We start from the raw sequence: 21,401 nt of genomic DNA, 5'->3' as shown, positions 1-21,401 counted from the left end.
GTGAGTCGTGCACTTCAGTTTTTCTAGAGGGGTGGGGTGGGCGCTTATTCGAGGCTGGACGCTCATAACTTTTCCTTCAAGGTTATTCAAGGTTGGGCGCTTAATCGGATAAATACGATATATTTGCCGTGACACCGTACCTTTAAAAAGACCAACAGTTCTACATATTCTTACCGTTTAGGTTTTTCCCTGTTTCGGTTGAAACACTGATTTCATGAGTTCCTGCTCATCAGGGTCAAAATCGGATAAGTCACCTTTATTATTCATCTTGTCCCATGACCTTTATACAGAAAAACACGAATGGTTAGACATCATTCAAAAACAACATTACTTATTAATAATATAAATATGAAAGATTTTGAGCCCGCGATACAATGGTAAAAAGTAACTTGGTCAGCGGTTAGCTTAAAAAATCACACGACCTCGATGAAGTGTTACACGTTTTTCAGTAGTGTTACTACTGAACTGCACTGCTCTTGGCCAATCAGACTCGAGTAATTTTTTCATGTATATTATTAACAGATTATAATATAGATAGGAGTCTACGCGCGCTCTGAAAAAACCTATGTTTAATCAGAGTATAAAACATAGAAAAATCATGTTTTATTGTTTTTCGTCAGCTTTCCTCGAGTGCTTCGCGCGTCGTTGACTATAACCAGTCGTATCCAACAAGGGCGAATGGAATAATTGGTTTATGAAATTCCCTTTTGAGTATACATGTAAATCCACTGGACATTTCATTTTGATGTAAAGGAAGTGAATTTATTTATCAGGTCATTTTATCTAGGGAACTCCCTTTTTACTTGTATTTTAAAGTCGTCCCTTCTAGAGTAATGGATTTAAGCAGGAGTTAAGGAGTTAACACAAGAGTTATGTTTTGGAGTTAACATCAGACGTAAGTCAAGTTTCTACTCGTTTTCCCCTTTGTTTTTCCATAGTCGAATTTGTAGTTTTAATCGTTACTTAGCTTACACACTCATGCTTTCTTATTAGTTTTCACGGCAAGTGCTTTCCTAGTCAATATCAGAAACGGAAACAACGATGAACAAGTGTTAATTTACCTTTCTGAGCTTTTGGACTTGACTGGCGCGATTGTCAGGTCAACTTTTTCGATCTTGAGTGGTACCTAGAAATTAAAAGCAAAATGTTGTAAAATTAATTATTGCCAAAATATTTGTAAACTACATTTTTTTTTCATTTTGTTCTGTTCCTTTTGCTATTTGCCGTCCACCTCAGCGAAGTAGGGTCTGTGTAGCTTAAGGTACAGTGAATTGGAGTTTAAGCTGGAGAGGACTACCCGGAGAGTGGTAAGGAAAACGGGCGGTCTAGTACCCAGGCATTCCCTTCCAACTTCGTTTCCAGAACGGCTCTATTCAAAAGCAAATCAGAGGTTATTATAGAAATCCCTGGTAACACGCGGGGGGCCGGAACAAGCTTTTGTGCGCTGATTTGCAGATGGACTATACCGGGGTTTTGTTCCTCTGCAACTGCAAGATACCTTTAGTACAAGCGAAACGACTTTTAGTTCGGACAAATCGAACTGTTGTCTGGGCGAATCGACTCTTAGTCCGGGCGAATGGCCTTTCAGGCGAGACGATAGTAATTCAGTCCTGCCGCCCAGTTTGTTGTTAACTTTTGTTTGATTCATAAAGCTGTTTGAGTTATTTTAGAGGCAAGCGGTTGGTTGCAAAATGACGCCGGAAACGCTGACGTCGCATTTTTCGCATTTCACCACAAGGATTTTATTCCGAAAACGAGAGTCAGATCACAGTCTATTTTAGAAATAAACGTCCTCTAACTTAGAAAACAACTTGTCCGCCATAAAAAAAGTAGATGGCTGGTTTGCACGGTGAAGGGTTCTCACGAAAATCAGCAACTATCTGACTGGGCATTTTTGACAGCCAGACGTAAAACAGACTACTATCACACATAGATAAGATGGCGGTATGATACCCTATTCTTACTAATTGTTGCCCGAAATTAATGAGAAAATTTGGAAGACGAATTTCGCGAGAATTGGTGTTTGCGATTACAAGGAAAAGTTTATTTCTTATACTGCAAGGCCCATAAAAGGGAGTCGCGTAAAACTATTTCTGAAATGTTCATTGTTTCGCAAGCAATCAGATGCGTGACAAAACCGTGACATTGCAGGAGTTTCTTTCCCCTGTCGCTTTGCGCTCGATCTTCACTTCTTCTTCGTGGCCCTGTGTTTTTTTAACACCAAAACGTTTGAAAATGTTCTAAGTATATAACTTCGCAAAATGGAACTTGAGATGGTGATATAATAAAAACAATTTTAATCAGTTCAGTGCGCGTTTGCGAAAACTAGCCTACGTGGCAGGTGTGCAAAAGAAAGGCGGGGAAAATAGTCGCGCGCGAGACCCTACGTGTATGCACAAATTGAGAGACGAATCACGGTCACATCCATATTGGCCCCTTCCCCCTTTTGTAAAATAACACCGAAACGTTCAAAATAATAAAAGTTAAGTGTCCTAAGAATATTGCTTTGCAAATTTAAACTTCATATCGCGATAAACCAAGTTTCATCAATTATTACACTTCGCGCTTCTGTTCATTGTCTATTTGGACTTTGAAAATTAGTGAAGGTCTTCTGCTAATTACTGAGTTAGTAAAGGACAAGTCAAGTGTGCTTGTTTTCGTCTGGTGAGTGATCTCGCATTTTCGCACAGGAAAGTCACCGATCATATAAATCAGAACAAAACACTGTCGCACAATGCATGAGTGGCGATTTACAAATACCGCTTGGACCCCTCAAGTTCCTTCGAGACAATTTTCGACAAAATTTCGAAAACATTTTTGACACAATTTCCTAACATATCTCCTTTGACAAGAGACCTAGAATTTAGGTCTAAAAATTAAAGATTCCAACAAATAAAATCGAAAATAAAACGCAGTCAAAACGGACTCACCCTAACACGCTTGTCCTCCTTTTTAGACATGCCGCTAAATCCTGCTTTTGAATCCGAAGCTCCATTATCACTTGAACTATCCACCTACAAACATAAGGACCACAATTTAAGAACAGTATTATATTGTATTTTGTACACTGCATAAGCCATCCTTAACAAAACAGATTATCCTTCTCGGGATTTGCCCTGAAATAAAGCACATCTTAGCCAGACAACTAGGACGACAGTTACCTTATAAACAATTTCTCTTGATTTTTCCATGGCAATTAACATTGCCTGCTCCTCGTCCTCTTCCTGGTACCTCCTCCACCATGCATTTGAGGCCTGTCCTTTCATGGCCTCTGAGTATGTCTTCAACGGGGAATCCATATTCTCTAAATATCTAAACTTCGAATGAGACTACTGTCCTTGCAACGTGGGAAATCAAATGAAGATATCGACTTATGCTGTTTGAAGCAATTGAGTTGTTCAACAACACCGGAAATCGCGACTAGGTATTCTAACACGCCACTCCCCTATATTTGTTTGGCAATTTGCCGCAGCCAATCACATGTTGTGATATGGCATATGTATGTCAAAGCACTACTGGCAAGCAGCGTGACTTGTCGACATATTCCGTCGGTAAATCAAATGTAACATTAAAATGTGTCCCAATATGGTCGCAACATTTTATGGTCTTGAGTTCAAACATGTTCCTTGACATTTGGATTACACCAATAGGCCAGAACAAATACAACGAAATCACGCGTTGACCCCGCGTTGTTCACACTTGACAACGTGTAACTTGTGAAAGGCCTTTGTTTAATTTGAGACCCCATTTGCATGGTTGTCAAGCTTGTACCTTGTACGCGCTTTAAAACACAAAAATATTGCCAGCTACGCACAGGTCCTGTACGCAGCCTAGTGGAGCGCTCGTCATCAAGTGTTGAACTCGTCATCAAGTGCTTGCGTTCGCAGCTAAGCTTGCTAAGCTCGCGTAACCCCACTCGGGAGCCTGTTCGCAGGCTAAACTCCATATCTCACGAGTGCGATTAGCGAACTCTTGAGATATCGAGTTGAACACGAGGAGAAAAATTCTTGCATCGTGTATAATTTTGTTCGTTTTATAAACATACCAAGAACGAAGTTTTTGACGATTTTCCGATGAATTCCGACCACCTATAGAAGATTTTCAGAGTGTTGTCCGTCCGAAGGGCATACGAAACTTGCTGAACATTTTCTAAAATGTTCCGAAGATTCCCGAAGACTTCCGAAGATCTTTCGATCAAACATAATATCAAACATAATTAACGTCAACGATATCACCACAAAGTGTTCAATTGTTTTTTATTCTATTTTTAGAAACATTATTATTTTTTATCTAATTATTATTTTATTTTATTATTATTATTTTATATTTGAGTTAACCATTATTTTATTTTTTATTTATCTTATTTCATGTTTTAATACCCTCGACATGGTACCCTCGACCCTCGACATAGTACCCTCGACCCTCGACAAAAACCCAGACTCCGAATGGAGACTTAAGCCAAATAAGTGTTTTCTTAGCTCGAAACTCAGTCTTTTGCGTTTGCAGTGACAAAATCAGCAACCACATGAAAAGCTACCCACCTTTGATTTGAAGAGTGTGGAAAATTAAAACTGAAATTATGAAATGGATGTGCGATTATGTTTTGCGTAGAAAAGCTTATTCGCGCAAAATGCAAATTATGTTAACCTCTTATCTGACAAGTTCATCAGTTGTTTGACTGCAGGCGAAACTTGATTGGCCGAAATTAATTGACGACATACTTAAGCAACTTGGTTTGGTGGCTTAAATTTAATGGAAATTTCATTGAAGTTTGTCGACTCACTTAACTTTAAGCAAGCCGGACAGCCAACTGTTTTCATGAGGTTTCCGGTTGTCACTCACTAAGCAACTTGAAAAATCACTCGTGAAAACACGGCCGGAAAAACAAGAGCTCTGGGAGCAACCATTTCAGGCGTGCTCCATAGATGCAGACTGTGCAGTGAAACTGGATGGGCAGAATTTGTTTAATTTAAAATGGTTGCTCCCAGAGCTCTCGTTTTCTGACCACTGGTCATGGGGAATGAAGACTCTGGGAACAAGATTGGGGTGAGAGGCATAGTTCACATGATATGCTATTCACTTTGTTGCTCTGCATGATGTCATGGGTCCTGTCTAAATGTATGCCTTATTTCCTTTTCCTCAAAGCAATTTCAAATGGTAATAATTATTACATGTGTGAACAAGAACTAATAAGTTAATTTACATCTACATTTTGGACAAATACATTATCAAAACATAAAAGTCATTAGTTGAGGATATCGACAGTGAATCAACAGTCATAGGTGTTGGCTAAATTGAGAAAAACCTAAGGTGAAGGTGCTTTCAGATGCAAAACTGTTGTGTTGATCTCATGAAATAAATATCTCATTGAATCTTAATCAAACATTGATTGATGGGTCTAATTTAAGAACAGTACAGTATTCCTCCCCAGTATTCCAGAGATGTTTTAGGAAGCACCTTGGAAAATAAGGTGCTGGTTTAAGTGGCTGAAGGAGACAGGCCTCTAGAGGAGTCCAGAGTTGCTGTGGATACAATTTTGGAATGTTGTTTTCACCTTGACCACTTGTGGTATATGTATATGTATATATATATTTATATGTTCTGTTAATGGTTTTTTATAGTTATAGCTCATTGTAGCTTATTGTGAAATTGTCCTCGGGAATTCTTTTTTTTTTAAGACTGGATCATTCTTCAACCTGTATTGAGGATCATCATACCAGCCTTGAAAGGCACAGCAACAGCATCAGATTTCTTCCTGGCAATGCTTTCATTCCTCTCCTTTCACACTTGCTTGTTTTGGTTTGTCAATTTAATGTTCTTTTGTTCTGTTAGGCAGCTTTATTTGTCATGTGGTACTACACTCATTTTGGTCAGGGACAGCAGTCATAGTTTGGACAATGTCACTACCTTTTTTAGTTTAAAGAATGCTACTGTGACTGCATATCTTTTGGAGATAACCTACCTTGTTATCTGATTGATAAAAGTGCCATTTTTTGTCACTGACTTGTATATTTTAGCAAGACATTTCGGCTAACTCTTAAGCCTTCATCAGTTGAAAGACTGCTTGATGTTGTGCGCGATTTAAAAACTGTTTAAAATTGAAATGTTGCACATACTGTATGTGCATGACTCGAGAGAATTTTAAGTGCATGCAGACTTCTGGGATGACCATGTGATCATTCTCAGTGTGCGGGACTTTTACCGACATCCAAGCTTCTAGAAAAAGCTGCTGATGGTAATGTGCTTCATGTCCGACAACTTCAACGTTTTCAAAATCCATTTGATGATGAGATTTGTGAAAATGGCATGCAAGTTTGGAGTTATGATCAAACATCAACACAGCCTTTTTGTGCTCTGAAACCCACGTCTTCAGTGATCTTTCAGTCTGGCCATAGTATACAAAATTGCACTGACTGCAATTGATTCTGTACACCACTCCAAATGATGGATAGTCGGTTTCATTCTGCTGTTTCAGTCGAGGAAAAGGACTGATGATGGTTCTCTGTGGCTTGTGGGAAATTTGTAAACTTTGTTGCTTTAGTAAGCGACTGATTCTTTCAGGGATGTCCTTAACGTAAGGAAGTACTACAAAACCATTTGTGGTAGGCTTAGTTGGTTTTGTTGCCAACGCTCTTTCACATTCACTGATAAAGCAAGAGGGGTAGTTGTTCTCTCGAACCACTGCTTTGACTCGTAGTGTGACAAAAAACGGCACTTTTATCAGCTATGCCATCTCCTGACTACCTTTACTCAAGTTTTACCTTGTTCTCTGTTGTTTTCTGTTTCCTTGAAGTGAAAATGTAGTGCTTCTCCTCAGTAGGTTGATTATTTCTTCCTTTAATGGTGTCTATGAAAGAGACCAAAATGTTTATATTCAGCCTAAACTACAGGTCATTCAACTGGTAGTTGTATCTTGCACCAAGGATGTGTGGACAATCTTCCTTGAAGTTATTTGGTTGATTCTTGGCTCAAGCTGTTACCTTTCCTCCTCAATTTACCTGAGTATAGTCATTTTCCTTACATGTGGCATTGAAGCATAGGGGTAGGGTTAGGGTTTCATGTGCTATGTAAATATGATCTTTACATTGTAAATGGTCCAAAGTTTCTGATAATTTTTTTTTAACAAAAATGTAAAAAAAATAAACTTTTTCTCCTCTGTTGTTGAGATTCAAAAACAATTTTTGTCAGTACCTCTGAAGTGCTGTGGTACAGTGTGTACATTTCACACCTGTTAAGTAATATGAGATACTGAAAAGGTTCCACTCAGGAAGATATCTGCATGAGCAGCGGGGTTTGTTATCCCTATGTGTTCAATAATTATTTTTAGGAAATGGATTTCTCTTGTGGAATATGGTAAGGATGAGGGGGTATTGGGAAGGCATAGTTACATTACCTATTTTGCCAAGGTCGATGGTTTTTACGTGCTCCATCAGTTTGTTGTATGGGAGCAGGGATGGAATTTTACAACCCATTACTTTCAATCTTTGTTGTTTAGACCCTTTCTTAACTCCCTTTTTCATAGAGACGGATTGATACACAGACCTGTACTTAGCTTTACCCATCACTCCCTTACAAAACTATGTTGCAATGCTACGCAACACATTTTCTTGTGACTTTTCAAAGTCTTTTCCCTTAGTGTTACAGATTTGAGGGAAAATAGTTTCACAGAATTTTCTCTTTCGTGAAACAGTTGTGACTAATTGTTTCTTACTGAATTTAGTACACACTGTCTCTACTAGTCCTACAGCAGCTGGTAGGTGGTGGTTCGCTTTCCCACCATGAATTTTGAGTGCCTGTTCCAAGGTTTCAGTCTGTCTTTTTCTCATGGTCCTTTTAGATATCTTGACATTTCCCTGTTCATCACTTGTTGCTGACAGCTGCCTATTTTGAATGGCTTCAGGATGCTCACAAATACTTGCCTGTTTTCCTTGTCAGATAGATCATCCACCTATTAAAAACAAAACAAATCTATAAATTAAAGCTTGAAGAGTTTTTGTTCAGCGTCCACAAACATGGCACAGGTAAGACATACATGGTGTAGAACAGCAGCAGATTGTTACCTGCAATATTTTCCCTTTGTTTCATTATCAAATTGTTCAAATTTAATGGTGAAAAAACTATTCTGAGGTAAAAACATTTTATTCCGCACATACAGATTCTTCTTGTGCAATTACAAACTGTAAATTACTGACTACAAATTGCACTTGTCCCTTTGGGCTTGTGCAGTTTTGCTAGCCTTTGAAAAATTTACTAGTGTGTATGCATTCCAAATTACACTCAAAATCATGTGATTACCTATATTAGTGAAAATAAATATTCAATGCAAAACTTTGGGTCTGTGAAAATTTCAGATTATCTGAGTGTAAAAAATAGCAGTTTAATTTGGGCTTCGACAAAACACTGACCCCCTACTGACCCCCTTACTGACCCCTTAACTGACCCCCTTAAAAATCATCGGGAAAAATACAAAGCGTAGTACAAAGCAAGTTCATAAAATAAAATCATGTTACCTGAAAGTTCCAAGATGGTGGGTGAGTGTTGCAAAGGTCTGGCACTTTTCTTCTTTCATTACAAGTGCAGGTTTTGTTCACGGATTAGCAAGCATAAAATAAGTTGAAACATCAAGGATGATATTCGTACCCATTAAAAAAATGAAGGGAGGAAAACAACGAAGGAACAAAATACGATTACGAATGTAACATGAGCAACACGCTTGCATATGATACACAAACCGGAAGTCGTTTTGCAATGTAATTCCTGATCTCTCGATCCAGCACTGTCAATTAGGGCGACAAATGTCAAATCCAAACAGGAGTTCGTTGAAATCGTTGAACAAGACGTTCACATTTATGTTCAAGGATTTCAAAGAACTCCTGTTTGGATCTGATTTGTCGCCCTGCCCTAATCGACATTAGCAATTTGAGAGACCAGGAACTGTCCTTGCTGACTACATTGCAAAACGACTTCCGGTTTGTGTATCGTGCAAGCGTGTCGCTTGCATTACATTTTTAATTTGTTTTGTTCCTTCGTTGTTTTCCCCGCTTTATTTTTTTAATGGTTACGAATATCGTCCTTGATATTTTAACTAATTTTATGCTTGCTTATCCATGAACAAAACCTGTACTTGTAACGAAAGAAGAAAAGTGTCAGACCTTTGCAACACTCGCCCGCCATCTTGGAACTTTCAGGTAACATGATTTTATTTTATGAACTTGATTTGTACTACGCTTTGTATTTTTTCCGGATGATTTTTAAGGGGGTCAGTTAAGGGGCCAGTAGGGGGTCAGTAGGGGGTCAGCTGACCGGGGCTCAGTGTTTTGTTGAAGCCAGTTTAATTGCAACAGTGAATTACGGGTTTAAGGAGATCCGGTTTGTGGTAAACCGAATCGGTTTTCTAATGGCTATTAAAAAACATGAAACGTTGATAACCTTCTGCTGAAGTCTTCACCCTTTGGGCTGCTTTGCCTGAAGATCTCGTGTTGCGGTCAAAACCTTTTCATGTTCGAGGCCAGTTCTTTCTTGAAGCTCTTTCAGCTTTCTCATCATAGTTCCCACATTGAATCTTGCGTACACTTTTTTCTTCCGAGTAGGTATGCTATGTTTTTCGAATTATTTTGCATTGATAAGGACGCCTGATGCTGACTTTTCCTCCCAAACGAAATTTGATCTTCTACAGCCACAGTTTGGTTTCGTCAGAAAGGACCGTTCCACAGTTTAGACTTATTTTATGAAATCTTTAACGCAGATCAGCAGGACTTTGAAATCCATGATAAGATGCTTCAATTTGTCTTCGTGCGCGTCCTCTCCGCCTGCCAAACAGAAAAAAATTTCCTAAATATCGGCGCTAAATGCAGATTTTAACAAACAAAAAAGATAGGTTTCTTCTTTGGGTATTCTTCCCAGAACATCCAAATTTACGATTGAATAATGGTCCACGCTAAAGCCTTTTGAAGCCTAAAATGTTCAAAAATACGAAAAAACAAGAGGCAAAGAAGTTCTCACAATACCTTGACGTGCAAAAGCTCATTTCGTCGAGTAAAAAACACCAAACCATGCAAGTTTGGTACCACATGAAAGCTGCAGTTTTCAAGCATCTTTCTTCGAGGAGCATTTTTGGCAGTATCCGCTTACTGCATAGCACTTTGGGTGCAAAGTTAATGATTAGCATAGCAAAGAAGTAATTTGACCCCTACCCCCACGGGGGAAATAACCTCCCGCCATTTTGAAAACGGATTTCACGGGCACATTTTGAGTCTCCTGTGCCCACCGTGCAAGTTCAACTGTCAGATTTCTCACATGCACACGGTGAACGTTTGCACAGTTCCCTCAATTTTTCTCCTAAATGAATTCACTTCTACAAACTACATTCGATGAAAAGGAGCGTAACTGGGTAGGTAATGTATTTTGTGTTTGATTATTTCGTGTGATTTTGTTTTCAAAAATGGAAGCTTAAAAGAAGTACTCCATGCCATGCTAAGCTTAATCGGTTTAAGTCTATAGTTCTTGTGTCTAATTGAATAGTCAAATAGCTTTCTTAACTATTCGAGTGCTTAATACAGTTTGGTACATGTCATATGGTAAAATAACTCGGCTTGATGTTTTAGATTAAGAATTTACCTAGTAGACAAAACGCATACATGGTATAGATGAAACGTTCGAAACGAAGCGAACGATAGAAAATAAATGTTTGAAACAAAACGAACGATAGGAAAAAATGTCCGAAACAAAATGAACGATAGAAAGAAAATGAACAGTAAAAACGTTGGAAACAGGTTTGACACATTATAACTCTGGGAAACCAAACGAATGTTAGACACTTAAAAGCTGCAAATGCTGGAAACTCTGCAGCGTTTGGGATTGAACATGTAACATCACCTATGAGAATTTCCTTGAGTCTTGTAAATTGTTCTCCTTGTTACTCGCTAACCTGTCGAAAGAGAGAAGATTCAAACAGCAACACCACAAGCTGAATAACAGAGAATCTATGAGTACTATTGTTTTCATCCACATTCAGTCCATAACAAAAAATATTTGATAAAAGTCGGACATTTGTCAATTATTAGCGACTGTACAGCATGGCTCCCAGCCTTCAAACTAGGTCTGGGTCATCACCATTTCTGTTGGGTTTTTTACCCTGGTGAACAAAAGAGTTCTTAAATATTCCGAGGTTTCACATAAGCTGAACAGCTTTATGCCAAGTTGTGCCTGTTTCCAACAAACACAGTTCAAAATTTGTTTACCAGGTACTCCACAACAGGCCTGACTTTGTATAGCCGATCAGGATCAGGATCATTGGGATCAAACTGACTGTTGTCAGCAAAGGGCAGGAACTGAAGAATGCTCTGGAATCTATTTTGGAGGGTGACACTATTGAACATAGATCCTTTGAAGAAGGGATTTGTACTCCAATAATGTGAAATCTCTGGTTTCAAAACCACTCATTGGTCTGACTATATGGTGATAAATTGGGATTGTTCCTTTCATATTGCATTACATACAAATTGGTTTGCTCAACAAGGATGTCAAAAAATGCACCTGTAAGGGATAAATTCAAAAAGTCACCTGTTGAAGGATTATTTGGAAGTGGCACCTTTATCCCAGGAGTACCAGTGAAGGTGGAACATTTGGCTCTCTGTCCAGTGAAAGCCACTGTGCTTCAAGAGCAGCTTGTTGAACTCATTGTTGACCACATGGTTGTCGAGCATCAAGTGCCTCTTGCTTTACCACAACCACCCCTTGCTGCACCACGACTGCCTCTTCCTCCATCACAACCGCCCCTCCCTTCACTTTGACGACCTCTTCCTCATCCTTCGCTTCTGTTAGGTGCAGCATCTTCCTCTTCACTTTCACTGTCTTCACTAGCACTTGGACTGTCATGTTCCTTGAAACCTTGAACGTCTTTGCCACTTTCGTCATCTTTTGTGGAGCCAGAGCTATTGCCATTATATTCTGAAACATCTTCACTTTCCTCCTCACTAAATCCAGAGTCTCTATTGGCAAAATCTTCTTTTAAGACCATGTGAGCTTTCCACCATCTTGGATTTACCATAAAAAAATACAGAAAGCCTCCTGGGTATATGTTGTGCCAACAATGCAAAATTTTCTTGGTCAGCAGATTGTTTAATGCCTCCCAGGTCCTTTTAAATGGCCATGGTAAAAAACCTGTGAACGACCAGGGGGAAAAAACAGCTTTATAGAGGACATATATGTACATCTTTTGTGTCTGAGGCTCACATTTTAGGACCTATACATACGTTGTTGGTATTCAAAGGGTTAATTGTTAGTTGACAAAAACCCAAGGGACAATAAGTTAAATAACCACATACAAATTTCCATGATGCTTCAAGCCAATAATTGAATGGCTTAGTGCAAGACTGACGTAAGTGACTTTTTCGGGTGAAAAATGATTTTTTCCTTCAAAAGCGCCCAAATTTTTGCATGTGGTCTCCAACGTAATAGGAAAACATTGCCCTGTGTTTGTATTCCTTGGTTTTTTCGCCTGGTGTACAAAACAAAGTGGAAAGTTTACTCGCTCAAAGACGGGATCTGGAAATGAATTTCTTCAACTACGTTGTGACGTAAGCTTACGTTTGCATTATTTTGGCGCGCAAGACAACGTCAAGCTTTCGATCAGACAAGTTGAAACCTCACCTGTTGCATGAAGTCCGCTTATTTGACTCATATTTGCGCCCGCCTGGCGGTGAAAGGACTTCATTAAGTCCGGAAACCCGTAAGTCACTAGCATATCTCAAAGAAGCGAGATGTGTTGCTGTTCCAAGATCGCTAAGCGGTCGAAGGCACACTGAAGCCAGGCGAGGAGTTTGAAAGCACTTCTCATGCCAAAAAATGAGTCGATGGCGAGAAGTGGCCCATTTGCCAAATGTTGCTGTGCAGAACGTTTGGAAATAAAGAAGTGCTTTTAGACTCTAAAAAAATCTGTTTAGTCGGCCCGTAGGCCTTGCCGTGTTGAAGTTGCTCAGGGATATCCCATAATAATCTTTAATGCATCTCGATAGGTCTTGTCAGTCGATCTCAGTCGGCAATGGAAAACGTGACAAACTTACATTTCGCTCAGCCAACGGAATATTAATTGAAACAGAATCGACGGAAAAGATTTTTTTCACTGAGAAAAGTAATGTATTACTTCATTTAGACAAAAATAGCCCTAAGCCCCGATTCTTTCCGGGAATAAATGGCCAATGTTTTCATGTAAGAGAAATGATTGATCCAAAGTCGCGATTGTTGACCATTGTTGTGTTACAGTGTGACAGTTGACCTTTTGGGAACTGGGGCAAACAAACGCCAATCATATTATGGACTAGCGGCTTTCGATCGCTTGCCTTTATTATCATGGAATCCCAATGGAATGATTCGTTTGTGAGGTTAGAAGATGGCGAGAGAAAGAGACAACAGTGTAAGTCTTTTGTCTTTAAATATGCCATTCCTTTTGCTATATATTTTCCGTTTGTTTTCGGTTTTCCCGCTTAGATTCAGTTCAGTGTTTTCACAAATATACAGGGTATTTAATTATCGCAGAGACGGAGCAATTTCAGATTGACTCAGCCGTTCAAGTACTGTAATTCGGAAAAATCGTCTCTCTTCGAATGTCAAGCGTTAATTCCTTGTGGCAACATTTCACGAAATATGTTTTATAAGGTATTTGTTGTTCGTCACGCAGTCAAAGTAATGGCAAGCTGCGCTGTTATAGCTCATTGAATTTCAAAACGTTTTACATCGCAGTAGCACCTATGAAATGCCGCATTTCGCCAGTGATTTTCACTTTTTTTTTTTTGAAAGAATGCAAAGCAAACTCTTTTTAGTTCTTAAGGAGTTTCATGTTTTCACTGATTGCAAAACGTTTAACGAAATATGTTTTATAAGGTATTTGTTGTTTGTCACGCAGTCAAAGTAATGGCAAGCATCGCTGTTATAGCACATTGCATTTCAAAACGTTTTACATCATCGCAGTAGCACCTATGAAATGTCGCATTTCGCTAGTGATTTTCACTTTTTTTTTCCGAAAGAATGCAAACCGAACTCTTTTTTGTTCTAAACGAGTTTCATGTTTTCACTGATGGCAAAACGTTTCACTCTCAGAAGATAGGTAACCACCGCTAATAGACACTGGTCGTTGACTTTATTTAGATTCCCGATCATGCATGCTGTGTTTATGAAATGAAGCATTTTCTTGTTTTATTATTTTCCCTAGGCTAGCACCAAAATAGAACTAACCCTACCACAAAGTGTTTAGAGACTCTAACCCTAAGCCCTAGCCCTAGCCTTAACCCTAAACCCTAGCACTAAAACGGTAACCCTAACACTAAATGCTAACCCTAGGCCAAGGGTTGGGGTTTGCTTTTAGGTCTAACGCTAGCCGTGGGGTTATGTTACCTTTACTGTAACTGTCAAGCTATAGGCTCATCTTTCTCTAAGGCCCATGTTCATTCATTTCGTTTTGCGGCCCTGTATTATTGTTTTGAAGTCACTGTTGTCCTAATGTTTCTTTCTTTTTTTCCGAAGACAAAGCGCAAACCAGCTAAAAAAATATACGGGGCTATGCTCTTCTACTCAATTGAAGACGACACGCAAAAATTCGGGCGCTTTTGAACAAAAAAATCATTTTTCACCCGAAAAAGTCACTTACGTCAGTCTTGCACCAAGCCATTCAATTGTGAAGGGAAAGGGTAAAAACTCTTGTTTTAGTTTGCTAGATTAGGTTGCTGAAGAAATTAAGGCTACTTCCCACCTTCAGAGGCCAAAAAAATCGTTTTTTCTTTTATTTGACAAATTTAAGTTCATCATTTTATCGAGTGTTTCCAAAAGACACATTAAAAATCTCAAAAAGTGGTCGGGATCAAAGTATTCTAAAATATAGTTAGTAAACTAAGAAGGTGTCATAATCTTGTCAACGGGTGAGAACCCTGGGAAAATTTCTGCAGCAAACACTCATCGCTCATATTTCATGTCATTTGTATATTTTTATCTATACACTTGACAAAAATTCCCACGTGGAAGCTCTTTACACTAACTCCTATGGAAAAATCAAAAGCAGAAAAAAGTCCTTGGGTAAAGAAAATGAAAAAAAACGGGCCAAAGAAGAAAGAAAAAGCTCCATTTTGTCAAAGTAAGAAAAAAAAACCTTGCCGAAAGTGACAAAGGCTCTTGGTTTGGCCAAATGCCTTCACAATCTCAGCATCTGCTGAAGATCCAGAGCGTTCAAATATGGGTATTTCTTAAGCTGTCCTTCGATTCCTTAACATCTCGTTTTTCAGCAGCACATTTTTATGCCTTTAACGTTTTTGTTGCGGGTTTTGCCTTTGCCTTTGGCATCTTTGCCCGTTATATTATGTCGTCCTGAATTTAGCTCCACTGAGCGAGATAACAAACATGTTGCAATGTGATGCTTTTCCCGGGAAATCTTGATCTATTGTCATAGACACTAGGAGGTCCTGTTGTTCCTTTGGTTGGCGGTTTTATTAGGCATAATAATCTCTGAGCGTGGTGAGAGTTGTTTACGAACCCTTACAAGCTAACATCTCGCATTTCGTTTTTGGAGTAATACATCCACTTGAGCGAATTTATAGGGCATGCAGATTTGAAAGATCACCAGAACATTTCAGAGATAATGACAAACCAAAGTGTGCCGGAAAATTTTGATATTTAACAAATTTTTCCCCTGGCATCTATTTATGCAACATGTCTCACATATTTTTAGCTACTCCAACTTTAGATGTGGATATCTAGACAACCAGTCAGAATATAGAAAAAGCTGGACACACTTTTGTTGATTGATGCCTTGTGAATAAGACTGTGCAGCCATTTTGCTCGTACTGCGGAATCCAATACCCGATAAATTCAAAAGAACCCTCGTTTGTTTCATGCCTTACTGCCTCCTGACACTTCCTAAGAAAAAACATTGCTGAAATTGTAATTTTTTCGTAAAGTACATTTATCAAGCTTTGTTATGATATATAGTTTGTTGAGGTTTTATTGTAACTGGCGTACGTACGATTTTTGTCCCGAAGGGCATCTGCAAAGGTTGGAAGTAACCTTAAAATTTAAAACTTGTGGAAGTCTGCATGTGCAAGGTTATAATTAGAAACCAACTGACTGCTTGACTGAATGATTAAAGTCCATATGTGATTGTGACTTCATTCTGTGAAAGGGGCAGGCTTGGTAATACTGTATGGGTGGGTTGACCTTTTGTTGTACCTGCAAGCAATGTGCCCTGGCATACTCCATGCATAACAAATTAGAGCACAAGGATGTGAGGAGCCAGTGAGGATGTGAGGAGCCAGGGGAAGAGCCTTGGCATGGGGGCCACCTGTGGATCCTGTTTCTTGAAGGACTTATCAAACTTTTGAGATTCTTCATGACGACCCGCGAGCCCTAGATACTTGACGCTCGGTCATTTCAAGTGACCGAACTTTGATCCCGACAAAAGATAAGACAATAGAAGCTGGTGACAGATCTCACAGTAAGAATCGGGTAAATGCTCTGCTGAATGAACGCGTAATATCACTCACACGTCAACGCTTTGCAAATCTATGAAACCCGAACTCGGCGATTAAACCCAGCGATTTGTGCAATGTAAATCACACGTCAACTTAAAAGAACTCCCAACCCAAAGGAAGGGCGATTTCTGAGACAAAATTCCTAGAAAATGTCTGTACGGTCGGACTTTCGCTAAACCTGGTTAGTCCTGTTCTTAAAGAGTTTACTTTCCCAATTAGCCTTTGTTCTATCTTTTTGTTTTTCATCTCTTGGTTGGCGGCTGGTACGCGTTAGATCGAGTAATTTTCTACCAGGCTAGTGTGGTTTACACATCTCCTTTGATTGTTCTGCTCGATATTACGAGTGGAACTTGTAGCAGAGTTAAAATGTCGAGGATGCTAATCATTTAAACAGACTGTCATGAAAGACTGACAGTACTCTTCCCAGTGTAGGAGGCCATAATGTCCAGCCTGATTTTGGTAGAAAATGGTATTGGAAATACAGCATTTCCGGTCACTTAATGCTGACGTAATCGGCTAAACGAAAACCCGCGGAAATATATGAAACAGCTGGTATATCAGGGTTTCAAGGCTACTCGCTTTTCACACAATGTCTGTTTACATGGTGGATTGCTCGTCCTGTAAAAAAGTGTTAGAGACGCTCTACTCGTTGACTAAACACGTGAGGGAACGCCATGAAAACGAAAATGAATTGTTACCCGTGTTTAAAGACCAGGAAGGAAAAATGGCGAGCGTTCCGAAACCACGAGACCAACTGCCCCCGCAAATGTTGCAAGGATACAAGATATGGATTGCCGGCCTAGTGGAAAGGATAAACTCCACATTTCATCCTCGTCTTCCAGGTAAATATTTTACATACTGTAATTACCTTGTACATGAAAACTAGTGCCAATATCTTGCATGAATTGCTGCATTGTTTTGATGAAAAAAGAATAGGTCATTTTTCTAATACTAGACTTCAACAGCAGACTATTCCTTCTGTGAGGGGAACCCAAATGTGGGTTTTCGACCGGCTTGGGTAAAACAGCAGATTTGCGATTTGTCAAGCGTCTCTCAGGTTTTGGTAGCGCAAGATTGTTGGGAATTGCGGAAACCGCCTCCAGCTTTTTATTACCTACAACTCGTGTGATGAAGTTTTAAATAGTTCAGAAACTACCGCCCCCCCCCACCCCTTACCCCCCAAAACGTGAAAACGAGTCAGCATAGTCCAAAAAGACAAAACTTTATTTCAAATGGTGGAGTCATTTTCGAGGATGTTATCCAGTGGTGCACTGATGGCTTGTCTGAGACACGGTTGCAAACACAGTAGCTCCCATAAGACTTGTTTATGGACACGGCATTGTCTTCTTATGTACATGGCATGGTACTACTATGGAAAGAACAAAATAATTGATAGTCCGTGTGAGAGGGGTGAGAGGGGTGAGAGGGTAGGGATTTGACATATTCAATGAAATTCTTTGTCATATGCACTACTAAATTGCCAACTGCGAGTTAAGAAACCGAAACAATTAACCCTATCTGGGAACAGCAAGATCACAAGTACCAAGACAACCACTGACTGCTAAACCCCCCCATCCATGGGCAGTTATGCCAACCTCCCTCTTATTTCCTATCATTAAAGACTTTTTCCTGTTTTCTAGGGAGATGGATTAAAATTGACTGCCATCAAGTACCAAAGGGATACTTTGAGTACCTTATTGGGAGGATAAATGTTCAATTGAACTCTGTGCGAGAGGTGTGTCACAAAGCACAGCCCTGTTATCAAGCCTCTACAATGAAGCTTTTGTATAAAATCTGGTATCTGGAAAAATTTTTAGATGCAATAGAGGAACAAGACTTGGCATCCCTAAACACAGAAGTGCTATTCTCAGGAAATGAGATGTGCGAAGAAGAAGAAGAAGAAGAAGAAGAAGGCCTGTCTGCAGAGGAAGAAATTAAGAGGGCAAAACAAAGGGTTTATGTTTCCGGACAAAAAAGGAAAAGGCCCTCATCAAAGTCTTCATTAATTGTTGGGTATGGAGAGAAAAGAGCCACAAGAGAAGTTGAACTTATATGGTGGCCACACTTGTACAATCTAACTGAGCATGGCCAAATGGTCCTGAGACTATATATAGAAAAATGCAATTTTTAATAACATTATGAAATGTGCAGTTCCCAAAAATATCTATACCCACACGAAGGAAGGTCATTGAAAATTCTGAGAGGGAGAGGGTGGGGAGGGGGTTTAAAAGGTAAAAATTGTAACTGAATGTACCAAGCTCAACTCAAAATTTCTGGAGGGTGTGGGCTCAAACCAAAAAACCTTCTGCGTGGATATTATGGATATTTTCTGGAATCACACAATGATATAAATATAATTTAGGTACACCCAATACACTGACCTCTACTTTTTCCATTGAACAATAAGAGCCATTAAATCTTTCCTCAGACTGGCCATGTTCTTAAATGTCCACTGAAATGACGGAAGGCAGTTTCTGCTTTTTATGATATCTCTCACCAAGAAAATCACACCAACACCACAGCTCGCAGATCCCTCTCCGGTTTTAGTTTGATGCGGCATGTTGAGGCGTGGTAAAGGGAGATCCAATTTGGGTTTGTTCCAATTTTCCTCTTGAAAACAGTCATTGTGGGAGAGAAGCTGAAAGCCAGTTAGCATGTTCTTAACAACTACTAGAATGTCTCTTGGTTGGTCAATCTTGAGTCCGTCATCAAAATGGACAGTTCTGCTTGCTACATCGAAGCACAGCAATCCCCAGTGTTGTGGTGAATCAAAATGAAAAGGTGACAAAATGTATGTGGCATCTTGCACAGCACAGTGGCCAAAGAAGGGCATCACCATTTGGCTGAAGTACCGTGGTCCTTGTTTTGCCCAGGTTTGGCTGTACGATGAGAGGTACACTAGGTTAGTGGGCTTGCTGTCCTCAAGAAATTTCAAACATACTGTGTCTATAGCGAAACCATTAACATAACGTTCACAAGCTAGAGTGCTAAAGTCATTAGCATCCATAATGTATGTGCCTTGCCTAATAATCTGCTCATTAGGCCTAGAGTTACACAGTACATCTCTGACTTTGTTAAGGTCTGATACAGGGCTGCTGTTGTTTGCAAGCCACCTTTCTTCTTCTCTGAAACTGACAGCTTCTGAAGCTAGAGTACACATAGTCTGATATAAACCAACTGATTCTTTAGTGAAAGTTCCTAGTCTGCCCATAGTCACTGTAGCTTTGTCATCTTCATCCCCATTATCAGATCTGTCAACATTAATAGTCCCCACAGTTCTAGTACCTGACAGTTCTTTCAAAAGCTGTACGGCATGTGTCACTGCACTTTCTGCTGGACGGAGATTGACTAGCAGTGGGTTACTGACCTCATTTGGACTCTGAACAAGCTGAATGTCTTGCTTTGAAATGAAGGCAACTTCAGGAAGTTTCAAAGATGCTCTTTCACCACGAGTAAGAACATTGAGATTTTCCAAAATCTCTTTACTGTGCCAGGCTACATTATCAGGTTTTACTTGGTCTGGGGGGCAGCTGTTGTTACTGTTTTGCAGAGTTGATGCTGCCATTGCTGTGGCTGTGTGCTTGCTGCTGCCTTGCTGCTGTGTTGTTGCCTCTGCTACAGGTACTGGTGCCACTAGGGCAGTGTTGCTGCCATGCTGCTGTGTTGTTAACGCTGCTGCTTCTTTTGGCATGTCTCTGCCTGTGCTGCTGTCATCCTGTTGTGGTGATGTTGTCTCTGGTGCTGGTGCCACTCCAAGAGTGTTGCTGCTTTGGGGTTTTGGTTCTGTGGCTGGTTTGCTGGCTGGTTTTCTTTCCCACTCTTCATGGTTGTAATCAATGAGTGGAAATTGGCCTAGTACCACCACACAGTGCTTTGTCATCTCTGTGTACTCGTATTCACAATAGTCTGGACCAAACAGATTAGTAAATAGCTCATCCATTTTTCCAATCCATTCTCTGTCTTCTTCACTCCAAACCATTCTTTTAGCTTTCCAGCCACACCCTCTGTAGTAGAACAGCTTCTCTCCTGAAAGAAGAAAGTTAAAGAAGTAAAGAATTTGCCTACTTTTAATTACACTATGTTGATGTAAAGAAAAAAAAGGAATTTTCTGGAATCAGGTCTTAGAGTTGACATTTTCATCAAGGTTTTTTTTATCATCAGTGCATGTTTGGAGGTGTGACTGACTCCTTGGGAGCCCTCCTGTAATACAAGCCTATCTGTAGACAATCATGTATATTACCAGATGTAATGGACTGTCTAGCCTCTCTGAATGCTCGCCTCATATCAAGTAGCATCTCTGTATAAATATGGGTGAGGATTTGGTCCACTATAGCATAAGAAAAAAGCACAAATACCTGTTAATAGTAAGAATTAATCCTGCTACTTCCACATCATTTGTGTGAACATTTAGACTGGAATCTCAACTTACCTGAGGAAGTACTGCTTGATGAGTCGTGAGAGGTTGCTCTTAAGTAGAGCAGCCTTTGGAGCTTGTGTCCAGCCTCATAACCCTGGTTGGACAAGTGGTGTAATGAGCGATGCATCCGAAAAAGCATTGGTATGTGCTCCACAGTGAGGTGGCCATAATCACCTGTTCCAAGGCTTGTCCCAAACATCTCTAACAGAAGGAACCCCCACTCTTTACAATGAAAAAATTGAACATTACAGTCAACAACAAAGTGTGTGGGCATCAGTTGTTTAACTAAGGAGGAGAGATACAATGTCTTACAAAGTTTCCATGTCACATGCAGTATAGGAGAATCTTTGTTTACAATATTTGTCTCATTAGCATAAGCGATACAGTTTCTGATGGAGCTACAGAAACATTACTTATGAATATTGAAAGGGTATAACACACTTAACTGTCCCAAGGAATTTGCATCCGAT

General features: G+C 39.7%; 2 protein-coding genes and 1 long non-coding RNA gene across 4 annotated transcripts; 1 reads left to right on the top strand and 2 right to left on the bottom strand.

The window, feature by feature from the left end:
• Positions 1-36: 36 nt before the first annotated feature.
• On the bottom strand, positions 37-3,243 carry LOC149099885 (uncharacterized). The gene is made up of 3 exons (XR_016203893.1): positions 2,931-3,243; positions 1,062-1,126; positions 37-280 (listed from the first exon to the last, which is right to left on the bottom strand). It is a non-coding gene; the product is annotated as an uncharacterized LOC149099885 (long non-coding RNA).
• A 13,527-nt stretch (positions 3,244-16,770) lies between these two features.
• LOC149099884 (uncharacterized) lies at positions 16,771-18,675 on the top strand. The gene is made up of 2 exons (XM_089278380.1): positions 16,771-17,356; positions 18,155-18,675. Exons 1-2 carry the CDS (start codon positions 17,104-17,106, stop codon positions 18,643-18,645), a joined length of 744 nt encoding a protein of 247 aa, XP_089134506.1. The 5' UTR covers positions 16,771-17,103; the 3' UTR covers positions 18,646-18,675.
• LOC149099883 (uncharacterized) lies at positions 17,718-21,154 on the bottom strand. Of its 2 annotated transcripts, none has more exons than XM_089278357.1 (4): positions 20,944-21,154; positions 20,755-20,841; positions 18,896-20,540; positions 17,718-17,883 (listed from the first exon to the last, which is right to left on the bottom strand). In XM_089278357.1, the coding sequence occupies exons 1-3, from the start codon at positions 21,128-21,130 to the stop codon at positions 18,898-18,900; spliced, it is 1,917 nt and encodes a 638-aa protein (XP_089134483.1). In that variant the 5' UTR covers positions 21,131-21,154; the 3' UTR covers positions 17,718-17,883; positions 18,896-18,897. The 2 variants fall into 2 exon arrangements, with proteins under 2 accessions (XP_089134483.1, XP_089134484.1); XM_089278358.1 differs by having other exon boundaries at positions 17,718-17,880.
• Between the last annotated feature and the right edge of the window lie 247 nt (positions 21,155-21,401).

Source organism: Orbicella faveolata, unplaced genomic scaffold, assembly GCF_042242905.1.
Source record: "Orbicella faveolata isolate gen_17 unplaced genomic scaffold, um_ofav_v1 contig_46, whole genome shotgun sequence".
Lineage (NCBI taxonomy): Eukaryota > Metazoa > Cnidaria > Anthozoa > Scleractinia > Merulinidae > Orbicella > Orbicella faveolata.
This window is presented reverse-complemented; position numbering and strand designations above follow the sequence as displayed.